The sequence below is a fragment of the Falco naumanni genome (genome assembly GCF_017639655.2).
Source record: "Falco naumanni isolate bFalNau1 chromosome 13 unlocalized genomic scaffold, bFalNau1.pat SUPER_13_unloc_1, whole genome shotgun sequence".
Classification (NCBI taxonomy): domain Eukaryota; kingdom Metazoa; phylum Chordata; class Aves; order Falconiformes; family Falconidae; genus Falco; species Falco naumanni.
The window spans coordinates 47,023-64,201 of record NW_024427338.1 but is presented as its reverse complement, the minus strand read 5'-3'; the positions used below and the strand labels follow the sequence as shown (position 1 = coordinate 64,201).

The 17,179-nt window shown below is 70.0% G+C and overlaps 2 protein-coding genes across 2 annotated transcripts; one reads left to right on the top strand and one right to left on the bottom strand.

Moving 5' to 3' along the window:
• Positions 1–23: 23 nt before the first annotated feature.
• BRME1 (break repair meiotic recombinase recruitment factor 1) lies at positions 24–4,156 on the top strand. Its single transcript, XM_040581031.1, has 6 exons — positions 24–85; positions 1,536–1,713; positions 1,818–2,847; positions 3,204–3,334; positions 3,478–3,570; positions 3,717–4,156. Exons 1-6 carry the CDS (start codon positions 55–57, stop codon positions 3,820–3,822), a joined length of 1,569 nt encoding a protein of 522 aa, XP_040436965.1. The 5' UTR covers positions 24–54; the 3' UTR covers positions 3,823–4,156.
• Positions 3,830–5,840, bottom strand: NANOS3 (nanos C2HC-type zinc finger 3). The gene is made up of 2 exons (XM_040581033.1): positions 4,649–5,840; positions 3,830–4,338 (listed from the first exon to the last, which is right to left on the bottom strand). Exons 1-2 carry the CDS (start codon positions 5,685–5,687, stop codon positions 4,172–4,174), a joined length of 1,206 nt encoding a protein of 401 aa, XP_040436967.1. The 5' UTR covers positions 5,688–5,840; the 3' UTR covers positions 3,830–4,171.
• Between the last annotated feature and the right edge of the window lie 11,339 nt (positions 5,841–17,179).

Below are 17,179 nucleotides of genomic sequence, written 5' to 3'. Positions count from 1 at the left end.
GGGGGGCTGCTCCCTCATGGCCGTGCTGTTCTCCGCAGGCAGGGGAGCGGCGGGATGGGCAAGCGGAGGAGGGAGCAGCTGCCAGGTAACGGCACGAGGCCCTGGCGGCGGCGAGGGGATGGCGATGGGGGTGGCGATGGGGGTGGCGAGGGGATGGGGGTGGCGAGGGGATGGCGAGGGGATGGGGGTGGCGAGGGGATGGCGATGGGGGTGGCGATGGGATGGTGAGGGGATGGGGGTGGCGAGGGGATGGCGATGGGATGGTGAGGGGATGGCGATGGGGGTGGCGAGGGGATGGCGAGGGGATGGTGAGGGGATGGCGATGGGGGTGGCGAGGGGATGGCGAGGGGATGGTGAGGGGATGGCGATGGGATGGTGAGGGGATGGCGATGGGGGTGGCGAGGGGTTGGTGAGGGGATGGCGATGGGGGAGGCGAGGGGTTGGTGAGGGGATCATGAGGAGATGGGGGGGCGAGGGGATGGCGATGGGGGTGGCGAGGGGATGGTGAGGGGACGGCGATGGGGGAGGCGAGGGGATGGTGAGGGGATCATGAGGGGATGGGGGTGGCGATGGGATGGTGAGGGGATGGCGATGGGGGCGGCGAGGGGATGGTGAGGGGATCATGAGGGGATGGGGGGGGCGAGGGGTCAGGGGCAGCGAGGGGGCGGCAAGGGGACAGCGAGGGGACGGGGACGGTGATGGGCCAGGGCTGGTGAGGGGATGGCGGTTGGTGAGGGGACGGGAGCGGCAAGGAGGTGGTGAGGGGGTGACGAGGGGCCGGGGTTGGTGAGGGGGTGAGGACAGCGAGAGGACAGATTGGGTGAGGGGCTGGGGATGGCAAAGGGCCAGGGTTGGTGAGGGAATGGGGGTGACAAGGGGCCGGGGATGGTCAGAGGATGGCGAAGGGACAGGGTGGGCGAGAGGCCAGCAAGGGGCCGGCGAGGGGGACAGGGCCAGCGTCCCCTTCCCCTCCCCGTAAGGCAGCCCACCCCATCTCACCCCTTTAAGCCAGCCCCATTAAGCTGCCAGTGAGCACCCCTGAGCCCACCCTGGCTCTTCCCCTGAGCCCACCCTGCCTCTTCCTCCTTACAAACCTGTTACGCTGCAAAACCCTCCCCGTTTCTACGTGCAATGACACCGGCCTTTAGCCTTTCCACGCCTCTTTCACCAAAGAGAGCTCTGCTTCGGTTGGCGAGGGGGGAGCGGCACCCACAGAGCCGTGGCCAAGCCCCTTGTGCCGCAAACGCCCTTTCTTGGCGTTTTGGGGGAGCAGGTGTGGACGGAGTGGAGCTGGCACCCCACAAAAAGTTCTAAAAGGGTGTTTTTTTCCCTTTGGTTCAACACAAAAAGCCCTCAAACGGATTTTTTTCCCTTCGGTTCAAGCATTAGAGGTGTGTGTGGGGGGGCATTTTCACAAGGATTTATTCAAATAAATACCACAGAACCTCTCCGAACGCTGCTCTCCCCGTCTGACGCGACACCAAGCCCCTCTTACCCCCACGGCTGATGCCTGATTCTGGTTTTCCCCTTCAAAGGAGGAGACGGTGACCAGCATCTTCCCAAAACCAAACCGAATCTTCAGGAGGATTCGGAGGCAGCGAAAGATGACGGTTTAGACGTGGCTGAACCAGCTCAGAGTGGCAATGCGGATGGAAAACCCGAACCGTTTGGACAAGCGACCCGCAGCAGCACCGCCACAACTGCACCGGGGAGGTACCGGGATGAGAAACGGGGGTTTGCGGCTGAGCCAGGGTCTGCACGGAGACCCCGGCCATCGCCTCGCCGCTCGCTGAACTCGCTTTCGTTGGTTTTAACAGCGTGAACGGCGACGGGGAGGTGGCTGTGCCGGAGCAAAGCACAGGTGGCGGCAAGTCACCGGAGGGAGCAGCCCTGGGAGCAGCGTCTCAGCCAGAGTCACCACAATGGGGAAATTTGGTGGCAGGCGAGGCCAAAAAGGAGCGGCACAGTGGCTGCGGTGAGGAGCCGGCCACCGAGACCTCAACCCACGGCACAGCTGGCAGCATTGGTGACGGCCCCAAGTGTAGCCGCGCTGTGCCGGCAGGAGGAGAGGGGGCTGCTGGCGGAGAGACAGCTCTCCCGGCGGATACTCCAGGCCGGAGCACCGGCAGCTGCCTGCCAGCGGAGATGCCGGCCCCTCACCCTGAGGAGGGAGTTAACGGTGACGTGGATGAGACTCGGGAGCCGCCGCGCACCGAAGAAAATGGAGGCGCCGTATCCGAGGGGGCGGCAGGAGGAGCGCCCCGGGAGCGCAGGGAACAACTGTGGGCGAGCGGGACAAGCAAAACGGGAGAGAACATGTTTGGATCCTGTGGCGGCGCCTCTGTCGGGGTCCCGGTGGTCTGTGCCCCGGCTGCGGAGCCGAAGGCGGAGGGAGGCACCGCCGAGGCTGCCAGCACCGTCGGCCCGGCGAGCCAGCCGCGGAGTGGGAACGTTCCCCCATGGAAAACATCGGGAGAGGCCCGTGAAGAGGCCGGAGGGGGAGAAGCCGCTTTTCCCGGGCCCGGCTTGGCTCCAGCCATCCCGGCTGGCGGATTCCAGAATCCCTCGGACGACGTCGACGGCCTGGCGGAGCACACGGCCAACGCGCCAAGGCCGGACGTGCAGCCTCCCACCGGCTCCGGCAGCCCCCCGTGCGGCGGAGGAGGTGCAGAGAGCGCGCCCACCGTTACGGCGACACCGGAGCCGGCTCTCAGCGGCACCGCACAGACCCCTGCCGTGGGCACCGGCTCGGCTGGCACCGGCTCGGCTGTCGGTGCTTCAGCCGGGGAACGGAGAGAGCTGCAGGGCGGCCTGGAGGGGAGCGGCCCAGCGCTGCCACCGCCGCTGGTAAACCGCCAGCGGTCACTGACTTATCCTGAAAACACCAACCCAAAGTGCCCAAGACATGAATAAACCCCCAAAATGCCCAATAACCCCCCCAAAATGCCAAATAAAGCCCCCAAAATGCCAAATAAAGCCCCCAAAATGCCAGAGATGCCAAATAAAGCCCCCCAAATGCCAAATAACCCCCCCAAAATGCTGGAAACACCAAATAAACCCCCCAAAATGCTGGAAACACCAAATAAACCCCCCAAAATGCATGGAATAGGCTGAAAGGGGGGGGGGGGGAATATCCATCTTTGGCGGGTTGGAGTCGGGCTCCCTGGCCACGGCTTCGTGGTGACAGGGACTTTTCTCCGCAGCCATTTCCCACCACCGGCCCATGCGGCTCTGTGGAGCCTGGGCAGGAACCGTGTGCCGCGGCGTGCCGGAGCCGTGCCAAGGAGCCCCCGGTGCTCAGCGCAGGGAGCGGCCCACACCGGCTGCGGCCCCGGTAGGTGCGCTGCCCACCCCGACAGGTGCCGCTGGCGGAGGGGTGGGCTGGGGGGCAGAGCAGCTGTGAGGGATAAACCCCTGGGTTTGAGGCAAAATGCCCCGATTTGATGAGTAAAAATTGAATTTTCCATCTTGGGTCAGGGGCGAGGAGCCGGAGGGGCTGTGCCCGCCCGCCCCCAGGAGGGACGCGACCGACGTCGTGTGCGGCCTGATCCTGGAGCTCTCCAACCTCAAGTAAGAGCCGCCTGCTCGCGCCACCCGCGAAATCCGCGTCCTTTTTCCCGGGGTGGGGGGATCCAGCCCTGCGGGGGGCTGAGGGTGGGCGAGCGCCGCGCCGCGGGGTCCGTGCAAGGTGGAGGGTGACGCCGGTGCCCCCGCAGCCGCCTGGTGATGAGCGCTCACCGGGGCCTGGCTGCACTGAGGAGGCCGAAGCCGCGGCGGAGCCGGCAGCCGGCACGCGCCGAGAGGCGGTGGAAGGAGACGTAGGGCCAGGTCGGTGCCGGTGCCAGCCCCGGCACGGCTCAAGCGTTTATTAACGTCAAACAGCATTTCAACGGCAAACAGGCTGGAAATAAACCCCTTCCAACACAGAACACGTGAGATAACGGCTAAAGAACAAACCGGGGCGTCCGGCGAGGGCCGGAGCCACTGGGCGAGTGGCTAACGTCGTCCTGGCCCCCTCGGGAGCTCGGCAGCAGCCGGAGCATGGCAGGAGCCGGCGCGGCCCTCAGGCGCCCGCTGGGATTAATAAAAACCCACCAACGAACCCCCAAACCTGGAACCGACCCCAACCCTGAGCGCCCCCGGCACGGGGTGCTGGTGAAACCGCCCCCGCTCAGGCTTTTCTTGGCATCTGGAGGTGGCTTCTGTCAGCCGCGACCGCCAAACCGCCACCGGGCCGGTGTCGCTCAGCTTGACCCGCGGGGAGACGGACTGGGGAGACTGGGTTTGGCGGGAGCGCCGTCCCGGTGCCTCCCCGGTGATGCATCCTCAGGGGACCCCCTGGAAGAGAAACCAGGAGAGAGGGGAGAGCACCAGCGAGCACCGCGTGTGCCGGGTGCGCAGCGCGCCCGTTAATTAGCCTAATTGCCCCGAGGACCACAGCGGGCTCTCTCCTGGGTAAATTAAGGCTGGAGGTGGCGGGTTCAAAGTGTGGCTTCGTGCCAAAACCGCTGGCCCGGTGGCAACACCGGGGCCGCATTTCCCCGCGGGTGGCTCGCACTGGGAAGCGACCCCCCCTCACCCCGACCCCGCCGTTTATTTTGGGGGGGCTGCGAGACGGGCAGCGCCGCGCGTCAAACCGGAGCGATACCTGCGGCGAGGGGAGCGGGGGGTGCTCCGTCAGCGCGCGGTCCCTTCTTGGTGCTGCGTGGCAAGCGGCTGTAGACGGAGGTGTAGGTGCCGTGGGTGAGCGGGCAGAAGCGGCGGGTGTGCGCCCGGTCGCGCGTGGCCCCGCACTGCGGGCAGACGTAGCTGCGCAGGATGGGGCACAGCACCCGGCCGCTGGCGTCGTGCAGGCTGTGCGTGCGGTAGATGTGCTCCGCCTCGCCGTTGTGCTTGCAGAAGGTGCACAGGGCTTGACCGGCTGACGCCGGTACCGGTTCCGGCGCGCTGGGCTGTGCCGATGCCTCTCGCTCGGCGTCGCCGCGCTCCCGCGCCAGCGTGGCCAGCACGGCCGCCAGCCCCAGGTAGTCCCTCCACATGTCGAACGTGGTGCTGGGCTCCATCCTGCGCTGCAGCCCGCCGGCTCTGCCGCTGCACCGGGCTCCGAGTGCCGGGGCCTGCCCTGGCGGGGCCACCCAGGGCCAATCGCCGCCACCGGGGCCGGGGGCTGGGGCTGGGGGCTGGCCCCCTCCCCCAGCCGCCGCCTGGAGCCGGTGCGTCTGCCCGGCGGGGTGGGGGTGTCTGCGCCTCTTCCCCTCTGCCCGCACGGGGGTCACCCCCAAGCCCCCGGTGCCGGCGTTTAAACCCCCTTGTGCCGCCAGCACCCCGGTGTTGGCCAGCATCGCCCCGGCTGCGGCCGCCTCGCAGCCAAACTTGGGGTTCGGGGCCCAACAGGACCCTCTGCCCATCCGGACCCCCCAGCAGCCCCCAGCAGCCGGGATCGGCAAAGCACCCGCTAATGGGGCAGAATCACCCACAACAGCCGCCCTGGGGCACCACCGGCACCGCTGCGGCTGCTGGGAGGGCTGTGCCCCCCCCCTCCCCCAGTTTTGCAGAAAAAAAGGGGGATTTGGGGAAAAAATGGGGATTTTGGTTTCCCCAGCACCACGACCCGCCACAGGTGATGCGTGTGGAGCATGAATTTTGGTTGCCCTGTGCCGAGCGTCCTGGCAAGGAGCCGGCCGCATGCGGCGGCACCACCACACCGGCACCACCGCGCCATGGCGGCACCACCACACCGGCACCACCACACCGGCACCACCGCGCCATGGCGGCACCACCACACCGGCACCACCACACCGGCACCACCGCGCCGGCACCACCGCGCCATGGCGGCACCACCACACCGGCACCACCACACCGGCACCACCGCGCCATGGCAGCACCACCACACCGGCACCACCGCGCCATGGCAGCGCTGGGGCAGCAGCGACTCTCCCGCCCGCTCCGGCGGGCCACGGGGCACACACAACAGTCGATGGTTTCACCTCAGCCACAAAACTCACCGACAGCGTTGAATGTTCACCGGAGCCGCCGTGTTGGCTCGCCGGTGGCACCCGCCTGGGGGATTCGTGCTCTTCCGGTTATCCCTGCGCCGGCACGGGGTTTATCGGCGCAGTGAGGATCTGGCAGGGGAAGGGTCCCCGCAGCTGCCGGCCTCGACCCCCACCCGCTCTCCCGGTGTGGTGAAATACCGGCCGGGTCCCCACGGCGTGGCAGCCCCATGCCACCCGCTCTGGCAGCGCCCGTGTGCCGGCATGGCGTTGCCGCGAGGGCTGGAGGCGCCGGGCCGGGCTGCAGCACCAGCGAGAGCGGCCGAATGGCCCCCAGCCCGTGGTGGGTTTCGAGCCGCACGTGCCGAGCGCCGGGGGGAGCGGGGGGGCCCATCATTTATTGCTTCCAAACCAGAGCCGTGGCGCGCCGGCGGCATCACTGCACCCCAGAGCCGTGTGCGCGGGGCGGCCACGCCGGAATGTCAGACATGGGGGGTTCCCACCAAACGGGCACCGCGCTGCCCCGTGCCGGTGCCAGTGCTGGCGGGAGCTCGGTGAGCGGCCAGAGCCGTGCCATGCCGCGCTCGCCGGGCCTCCCGCTGGCTCCCGGTGACGTCATGGCAAAGCCGCGTCGCGAAGGGCCGCGGGGCCCCGCAAAAGAAGGAGGAAAGAACCACAAAAAGTCCTGGCAAAGCAGAGAATGGGCACTTTGTGCAGCCGGCGCAGCGGTGGCCACCGGCCCTCCCCACCGAGGGTACCGGCGGCTTCACCGGCACCGGGGCATCCCAGAGCCCAGCGCGGCAGCGGGAAGGACGGGCTGAAGGCAGAGCATGGCCGCGGCGGCGAGGCCTGGCACCGTCCCAGGGCCGCCCCGGCACCTCCCGTGCCAAATTCTTTGTGCCGGGGAGCGGGAAAACCCCGCCGGGGCTGCGGCTGCCGGGGAGGGCGGCCCTGGCACAGCCCTGGGTGCAAACCCGGCGCTTTCTCGGTGCCGTGGCCGGGCACCCTCGGCACCAGCACCACGCTTGGCACCGGCCCCGTGTCCAGCGTCAGAAACGGGAGGGAAAGGGGGGAAATAAATGAGGGGTGAGAGATGGGGGGGGCGCCGTGCCGGGGTTGTGCCGTGCCAAGGACTCACCATACCGGGGGTTTGCCGTGCCAGGGGATTTGCCACGCTGGGGGTTCGCCGTGCCAGGGGTTTGCTGTGCCAGAGCTTTGCCATGCCAGGGCTTCACCGGGCCAGGGACTGGCCGTGCTGGGGATTCGCCACACCAGCACTTTGCCATCCCCGGGACTCACCGCACCGGGGACTCACCGTGCCGGGGACTTGCTGCACCGGGGGCTCACCATACTGGGGATTTGCAGTACTGAGGGTTTGCCGCACCGGGGACGTGGCGTGCCAGGGATTTGCCGTGCCGGGGTCTCGCTGTGCCAGGGATTTGCCGTGCCGGGGTCTCGCCGTGCCAGGGATTTGCCGTGCTGGGGTCTCGCCGTGCCGGGGTCTCGCCGTGCCACCCACGATGGTTACTCCTCGGCAGCGCCGCGGCTCAGGATCCAGCCCCAGTCCCGACGGTGTTACCCCAAGAGCCGTGGCCACCCCCATCACTGGATCGGGCCCGGGCCACGCGGCACTGTTGCCTGTCGCGACAGAGCTTGGGGGGGAGGCGGGCAGCGCTGCCCCCAGCCCAACCAGGCACTGGGGGGCACAGATTGGCCACCCTGCAGTGGCGGGGGAGCCGGGGGCCCTGGCACCCCCCCAGCACCCATGGGTGCCTGTGGAGGGGGGGGCGGCCCTGTCACGACACCAGGGGCTGTGGGGGGCCCTGTCATGACGCCTGGCGGGGGTGATCCCTATCACGGCACTGGGGGCTGGGGGAGGGGGCAGGGAGACTGTCACAGACCCGAGACTGTGGTTCCTGTGACGACAGCCAGGGCTGGGGTGCGTGTCCCTGTCATGACACCTGGGGCTGGCAGGGGGTCTCTGTCATGAACCCAGGGCTGGGGGTTCCCTGTCATGGCGGCTAGGGCTGGGGGCTGTGAGGCCCTGTCACGACACCCGGGGCTAGGGGGTTCCCTGTCACAGCACCGTGGGCTGGGAGGGGTCCCTGTCACGACACCCAGGGCTAAGGGAGTCCCTGTCACGGTGCCCGGGGCCGGGGGGGTGAGGCCCTGTCACAGACTCGGGGCTGGGGAGCTCCCTGTCGCGACACCCGCCGCTACTCACGTGGGGGGTTGGCCCCGCCTTCGGCGCGCGGCTGCGGGGATTGGGGGGGGGGGGGGGCGGTGGCGCGGGTCACCACAGGCCAGCGGCGCCGCCCATTGGCCGTGCGCCCCCGCCCCTCCCGCCCCCTATTGGTCACCGCCCCGCCGCTCCCCATTGGTCGTCCAAACCGCAGCGCCCGCCCCTTGTTTGGTGCCGCCCCGCCATCGCTCATTGGCCGCCCGCAACGCCCCGCCCGTCCGCTATTGGCCACCGCCCCGCCGCTTCCCATTGGCCAGGCCGCGGGCCGGTGCTTAACCCCTGCGCGGCCGGGGGGGGCGGGGGGCTGGGGGGGGACAGGGCGTCTGGGGGGAAGGGGGGGGGGGTGGGGGGGGGTTGGGGGTTGGGGGAGGCTTGGGGGGGCTGGGGGGGCGGGGGTAGGGGGGGTGTTGGGGGGAGCTTTGGGGGGGGTTAGGGACTTGGATGGGCTGGGGGTGTTGGGGGGAGTTGGGGTCTTTGGGGGGGGGTTGGAGATTTGGGGGGTTTAGGAGGTTGTGAGGATTTTTGGGGGGTGGGGGTGTTAGGAAGCTTGGGGGGGTTAGGAGGTTTCGGGGGGAGGGGTTGGGCGGGTGGGAAAGGGGGGGGGGGGGCACCCCCTTGTTCCCAACAAACAGGCCCCAAAGTGGCACCTCAGCCCCGAGCCTGGGGGCTGGGCCAGTGGCAGGGCAGGGTGGCGTGGCACGGCTCGGCATGGCACAGCTCGGTACGGCTCGGCATGGCACGGCTCGGTACGGCTCGGCATGGCACGGCTCGGTACGGCTCGGCATGGCACGGCTGGGTATGGCTCGGCATGGCACGGCTCGGTACGGCTCGGCATGGCACGGCTCGGTACGGCTCGGCATGGCACAGCTCAGCTCAGCATGGCACAGCTCGGTACGGCTCGGCATGGCACGGCTCGGCACGGCTCGGCATGGCACAGCTCGGTACGGCTCGGTATGGCTCAGCTCGGCATGGCACGGCTCGGTACGGCTCAGCATGGCACGGCTCAGTACGGCTCGGCATGGCACGGCTCGGTACGGCTCGGCATGGCACGGCTCGGTACGGCTCAGCATGGCTCGGCATGGCACGGCTCGGTACGGCTCGGCATGGCACGGCTCGGTACGGCTCAGCATGGCTCGGCATGGCACGGCTCGGTACGGCTCAGCATGGCACGGCTCAGTACGGCTCAGCATGGCACGGCTCGGTACGGCTCAGCATGGCACGGCTCAGTACGGCTCGGCATGGCACGGCTCGGTACGGCTCGGCATGGCACGGCTCGGTACGGCTCAGCATGGCACGGCTCAGTACGGCTCGGCATGGCACGGCTCGGTACGGCTCGGCATGGCACGGCTCGGTACGGCTCAGCATGGCACAGCTCAGCTCAGCATGGCACGGCTCGGTACGGCTCAGCATGGCACGGCTCAGTACGGCTCGGCATGGCACGGCTCGGTACGGCTCAGCATGGCACAGCTTGGTACGGCTCGGCATGGCACGGCTCGACTCAGCTCAGCATGGCACGGCTCGGCTCGGCATGGCACGGCTCGGTACGGCTCGGCATGGCACGGCTCAGTACGGCTCGGCATGGCACGGCTCGACTCAGCTCAGCATGGCACGGCTCGGCTCGGCATGGCACGGCTCGGTACGGCTCGGCATGGCACGGCTCAGTACGGCTCGGCATGGCACGGCTCGACTCAGCTCAGCATGGCACGGCTCGGCTCGGCATGGCACGGCTCAGTACGGCTCGGCATGGCACGGCTCGGTACAGCTCGGCATGGCACAGCTCGGTATGGCTCAGCATGGCACGGCTCAGCTCAGCATGGCACGGCTCGGTACGGCTCGGCATGGCACAGCTCGGTATGGCTCAGCATGGCACGGCTCAGCTCAGCATGGCACGGCTCGGTACGGCTTGGCATGGCACGGCTCGGTATGGCTCAGCATGGCACGGCTCAGCTCAGCATGGCACGGCTCGGTACGGCTTGGCATGGCACGGCTCGGCTCAGCGCAGCTCGGCACGGCTCAGCATGGCACGGCGTGGGTGAGAAAGCTGAGGCACAGGGCCAGGCACAGCACACACCTCGTCACGCCGGGGCTCACCACGCTGGGCTGTGCCGTGCCAGGCTGTGCCACACCAGGCCCTGCCAGGCCATGCTGAGCCGTGCCAGGCCGTGCCGAGCTGTGCCATGCCGTGCCACACGCCGGCTGGGGCCCGCTGGCACCGGCGACTTCTCAGCCCTGTGGGCAGCGCGGCACAACCCGCCCCCCCCAGGGACCCCCGGGGAACCGGGCTGGCACCGGCACCACGGCACAGGGGCACTGGTGTGACCGCAGAGCCTCTGTCCCACACATGGCGGCACACGGTGACAGACGGTAACACATGGTGACACACGGCGGCACAGGGCAACAAACGGTGGCACACGGTGACACACAGTAACACATGGTGACACATGGCGGCACACGGTGGTACATGGCAGCACACGGCGGCACATGGTGACACATGGTGGCACACGGTGGTACATGGTGACACATGGTGACACATGGCGGCACACGGTGGTACATGGCGGCACATGGTGACACATGGTGCACACGGTGGTACACGGTGACACATGGTGACACACGGTGACACATGGTGACACATGGCAGCATATGGTGGTACACGGTGACACATGGCGGCACACGGTGGTACATGGTGGCACACGGCAGCACACGGTGACACATGGCGGCACACGGTGACACACGGTGACACATGGCGGCACACGGTGACACATGGTGGCACACAGTGGTACATGGTGGCACACGGCGGCACATGGTGACACATGGCGGCACACGGTGGTACATGGCGGCACACGGTGACACAAGGTAACACATGGTGACACACGGTGGCACAGGGCAACTAACGGTGGCACACGGTGACACACAGTAACACACAGTGACACATGGCGGCACATGGTGACACACGGTGACACATGGCGGCACACGGTGACACATGGTGACACATGGCGGCACACGGCGGTACATGGCGGCACACGGCGGCACATGGTGACACACGGTGACAGACGGTGACCCACGGCGGCACATTCCCCGTGCCTGTGCCCGCACCCCCCGGTGCCGGTGCCGCCGCCAGCCCCCGGCCTTGGCACCCGCTGGCAGCGCCGCCCGGGCGCGGCGGGAAGGCGGCACCGGTGACTCACGGGCACCGGCAAGTCCCCGCTTGACGCCAGGGCGGGGACCGGGGGTCCCACGCTGGAGTGATGGGGGGGGGGGGGGGGGGGGGGCGCTGCCACGTGCGCGGGGCCGGGGGGCCGGGGGAGCCCCGGGGGGGGGGGGGGGGCCCCGCTGAAGGCGCCTTTGTTCGGGGCGGCCGGTCCCGCCCGCGGTGACTCACGGGCGCGTGGCTGCGCCCTGACTCACCCCCCGCCCCCCGGGGTTCCCCCGGCTCCCAGCGGGGGGGGGGGGGTGTCCGCGGGGGGGGGCCGGGGGGCTGGGGGGGGGGTGGGGGGGCCGGGGGGGGAGGGGGGTGTCCCGTGGGTGGTTGGGGGGGGGCTATGGGTGCGCGGGGGGGGCTACGGGGGGCACCGGTGTCACCCCATCGCCCCGCCCCCATGCCCCGCCCCCTCCCCCATCGCCCCGCCCCCCCCTCGCCCCTCGGCACTGCCACCCTGGGGGGCCGGGGACCCCCCCGTGGGACCCCCCCGCCCCCGGCCCCCCCCGGGCCACCCGGCGCCGCCAGCGTGGGGCCGCCGCCCCGGCGGGACCGTGGGGCCGCGTGCGCCGCCAGCCCGGGGCTGCGGTGAGTCACGGCCCTGAGTCACCCACACAAACACCGCGTCGCGCGGCAACGCGCCGCCCCACGGCACCGACCCACGGCACCGACCCCCGACCCACGGCACCGACCCCCGACCCACGGCACCGACCCCCGGCACCGACCACCGACCCACGGCACCGACCCACGGCACCGACCCCCGACCCACGGCACCGACCCACGGCACCGACCACCGACCCACGGCACCGACCCACGGCACCGACCCCCGACCCACGGCACCGACCCCCGGCCCACGGCACCGACCCCCGACCCACGGCACCGACCCCCGGCCCACGGCACCGACCCCTGACCCACGGCCCCACAGCATCGACCCACCAACCCACAGCACTGACCCACGGCACCGACCCCCGGCACCAACCCCCGACCCACGGCACCTACCCACGGCACTGACCCACGGCACCGACCCCCGACCCACGGCACCGACCCCCGGCACCGACCCCCGACCCACGGCACCGACCCACGGCACCGACCCCTGGCCCACGGCACCGACCCCCGGCACCGACCCCCGACCCACGGCACCGACCCCCGACCCACGGCACCGACCCCCGGCACCGACCCCCGACCCACGGCACCGACCCACGGCACCGACCCCCGGCCCACGGCACCGACCCACGGCACCGACCCCCGACCCACGGCACCGACCCCCGACCCACAGCACCGACCCACGGCACCGACCCCCGACCCACGGCACCGACCACCGACCCCCGACCCACGGCACCGACCCCCGACCCACGACACCGACCCCCGACCCACGGCCCCACAGCATCGACCCACCAACCCACAGCACCGACCCACGGCACTGACCCACGGCACCAACCCACGGCACCGGCCCCCGACCCACAGCACAGACCCCCAACCCACGGCACTGACTCATGGCACCAACCCACTGACCCACGGCACCGACCCACGGCACCAACCCCCGACCCACGGCACCAACCGACAGCACTGACCCACGGCCCCACGGCACCGACCCACCAACCCACGGCACTGACTCATGGCACCAACCCACTGACCCACAGCACCAACCCACAGCACCAACCCCCGACCCACAGCAACGACCAATGGCACCATCCCATGGCACCGACCCCCGACCCACGGCACCGACCGACAGCACTGACCCACAGCCCCACGGCACCGACCCACCAACCCACGGCACTGACCTACAGCCCCAACCCACCGACCCACAGCCCCGACCCACCGACCCACAGCACCGACCCACGGCCCCACGGCCCCGACCCACGGCACTGACCCACCAACCCACAGCCGTGACCCACAGCCCGGTGGCCCTGGGAATGGCATTGCCAGGCCTTTGGGGACCGTGGTGGCCACCCCTGGTGTGAGGCTGGGGGATCCGGGGGGATCTGGGGGGATCTGGGGCAGCCAGGAGATCAGGGGGGATCCAGGGATCTGGGGCGGCCAGGAGATCAGGGGGGATCAGGGGATCCGGGGGGATCTGGGGCAGCCAGGAGATCGGGGGGATCCGGGGCGGCCAGGCGTGCCTGGGCACGAGGAAGGAAGAAGCCGGGAGGGAGCGCGGGGGTGGAAGGAAAAGGGAAATCCCGTCCCCCAGCCCCCTCCCCGGCGTCCAGTCACCCCAGTGCCCCACAGCCCCAGTGCCCAGTCATCCCGGTGTCCCAGTGCCCAGTCATCCCAGTGCCCCACAGCCCCGGTGCCCAGTCACCCCGGTGTCCCAGTGCCCAGTCATCCCAGTACCCCACAGCCCCGATGTCCAGTCACCCCAGTGTCCCAGTGCCCAGTCGCCCCAGTGCCCAGTCATCCCAGTGTCCCAGTGCCGTCATCCCAGTGCCCCACAGCCCTGGTGCCCAGTCACCCCAGTGCCCCACAGCCCTGGTGCCCAGTCATCCCAGTGCCCAGTCACCCCAGTGTCCCACGGCCCCAGTGCCCAGTCACCCCAGTGCCGCACAGCCCCAGTGCCCAGTCATCCCAATGTCCCAGTGCCCAGTCACCCCAGTGCCCCACAGCCCTGGTGCCCAGTCATCCCAGTGTCCCAGTGCCCAGTCACCCCAGTGCCCCACAGCCCTAGTGCCCAGTCACCCCAGTGTCCCAGTGCCCAGTCACCCCAGTGCCCAGTCACCCCAGTGCCCCATGGCCCTGGATCCCAGTCACCCCAGTGCCCGGCATGTGGCACCAGTACCCCAGGGGGTGTGGGGGGCACTGGTGGGTGGGTGCCCCCCCCTTGGACCCCCCCGGTGGCAGAGCCGGGCCGGGCGCGGTGGGACGTGGCACCAGCCCAGGCACTGGGGGCTGCACGTGTCCCCCGGCCACCGCGGGGACAGCCACGGGCGTGCTGTGCCATGCCACACCGTGCCAGTGCCGTGCCGTGCTGTGCCACACCGTGCCATGCCAGGCTGTGCCAGGCTGTGCCGTGCCACACCGTGCCGTGCCAGGCTGTGCCAGGCTGTGCCAGGCTGTGCCAGGCTGTGCCACACCGTGCCGTGCTGTGCTGTGCCGTGCTGTGCCAGGCTGTGCCGTGCCAGGCTGTGCCGTGCCACACTGTGCCAGGCTGTGCCACGCCATGCTGTGCCGTGCCATGCCAGGCTGTGCTGTGCCAGGCTGTGCTGTGCCAGGCTGTGCCGTGCCACACCGTGCCAGTGCCGTGCCGTGCTGTGCCACACCGTGCCATGCTAGGCTGTGCCAGGCTGTGCTGTGACACACTGTGCCAGTGCCGTGCCAGGCTGTGCCACGCCGTGCCATGCTGTGTTGTGCCAGGCTGTGCCATGTCAGGCTGTGCTGTGCCACACTGTGCCAGTGCTGTGCCACACTGTGCCACGCCGTGCCGTGCCATGCCATGCCGTGCCACTTCGTGCCATGCCAGGCTGTGCCGTGTCAGGCTGTGCCGTGCCACACCGTGCCGTGCCACACTGTGCCGTGCCATGCCGTGCCGTGCTGTGCCATGCCAGGCTGTGCCGTGCCACACTGTGCTGTGCCGTGCCAGGCTGTGCTGTGCCAGGCTGTGCCGTGCCACACTGTACCAGTGCTGTGCCACACTGTGCCATGCCAGGCTGTGCCGTGCCACACTGTGCCGTGCCATGCCGTGCCGTGCCATGCCAGGCTGTGCCGTGCCAGGCTATGTCAGGCTGTGCCATGCCACACTGTGCCAGTGCTGTGCCACACCGTGCCGTGCCACACCGTGCCAACACTGTGCCACCCTGCAGCACACCGTGCCGCTCTGCACTGTGCCAGGCTGTGCCACACCGTGCCAGCACCGCGCCACCCCACGCCACGCGGCGCCGTGCCATTCCCACAGCGTGCCGAGCCGTGCCGAGCTGTGCCACCGCCTCGTGCCGGGCCGTGCTGAGCCGCACCGCTCCGTTGCTGTGCCGCACTGCACCGCCGCGCCATGCCAGCGCCGTGCCAGCACCGTGCCACCGCCCGTGCCCACCGCCCGTGCCCACCGCCCGCCACGTGGGCCCGGCGCTGGCGGCTGAGTCAGGCGGCAGGAATGTGCCCAGCGCGGGGGCGAGGGCCCGGCCGCTGCCGTTACCTAGAAAGGACATTTCTGTGCCTCCGGGCCCGCCGCACCACCGCGGGGACACCACGGGGCCACCATGGGCCCGACGGGGCCACCACGGGGCCACCAGGGCCACCAGGGGGCCACCATGGCCACCACAGCACCACAGCCACCTCGGGGCCACCGTGGCACCACAGAGCCACCACGGCCACCGTGGACCCACCACAGCCACCACAGGGACACCAGGGCCACCATGGCCCTGCCATGGCCACCAGAGCCCACCACGGCTACCATGGGGCTACTAGGGCCACCAAGGGGCCACCATGGCCACCACAGCACCACAGCCACCTCAGGGCCACCGGTGGCACCACAGAGCCACCACGGCCACTGTGGGCCCACCACAGCCACCACGGGGACACCAGGGCCACCATGGCCCTGCCATGGCCACCACAGCCCACCATGGCTACCATGGGGCTACTAGGGCCACCACAGCACCACAGCCACCTCAGGGCCACCGTGGCACCACAGGGCCACCAGGGCCACCATGGGCCGCCCAGGGCCACTACAGGCCATCCTGGCCACCATGGGGCCACCAGGGCCACCACGGGGCCGCTATGGCCACCACAGCACCACAGCCACTGCAGGGCCACCATGGCACCACGGGGCCACCACAGCTACCATGGGCCCACCATGGCCACTACAGGGCCACCACAGCCCACCAGGGCCACCACGGGCCTGACAGGGCCACCAGGGCCACCACAGCCACTGCAGGGCCACCACGGCCACCACGGGGCCACCACGGCCACCAGAGCCCTGCCACCAGCATGGGGGCACGTGTGCCAGAGCGCACCAGGCGTGTGCACCAGGGGGTGCTGGGGGGGGGGAGGGGGGAGTGTGCACACGCGTGTGGGCACGTGGGGGGGTGAGAGCACGCGTGCACGGGCGGGGGGCGCGGGGGGGCGAGTGTGGGCCCGCGGGGGGGCGTGCGCGTGCGTGTGAGGGCACGTGTGTACGTGCTCACACGTGTACGTGCGTGTCAGCGTGCACGAGGGCGTGTGCGCGTGTGGGGGCACCCGCGTGCGCGTGTGAGCGCGCACACGTGGATGCACACGTGTGTGAGTGCGCGCGCCGGTGCCTGTGCCCACGCCGGCGCGGGAGGGCACGCGCACGGGCGCGAGCGCACACGCGTGTGCACGCGTGTGAGGGCAGCTCCGCGCGTGTGTGAGCGCGCACACGTGTGCGAGGGCGTGTGCGCTGCCCCCCCGTGCATTGCCGCGCCTGGCGCTGCGCCGCTGCCGGCTGGGGGGGTGGGGGGTGCCACATCCCACCCGATCCCCGGCCCACCCGATCCCTGGGCCAGATCCCACCGTGACTCCAGTCCATATCCCACCCGATCCCTGTCCCAGGTCCCTGTCCCACCAGATCCCAATCCCACTCGATCCCATTCCCACCTGGTCCCTGTCCCACCCGATCCCTGTCCTAGATCCTGCCCCACCCAATCCCTGTCCTAGATCCTGCCCCACCCGATCCCCATCTCACCTGATCCCTGGGCCAGATCCCACCGTGACTCCAGTCCATATCCCACCCGATCCCTCTCCTAGATCCTGTCCCACCAGATCCCCATCCCACCTGGTCCCTGTCCCACCTGGATCCCT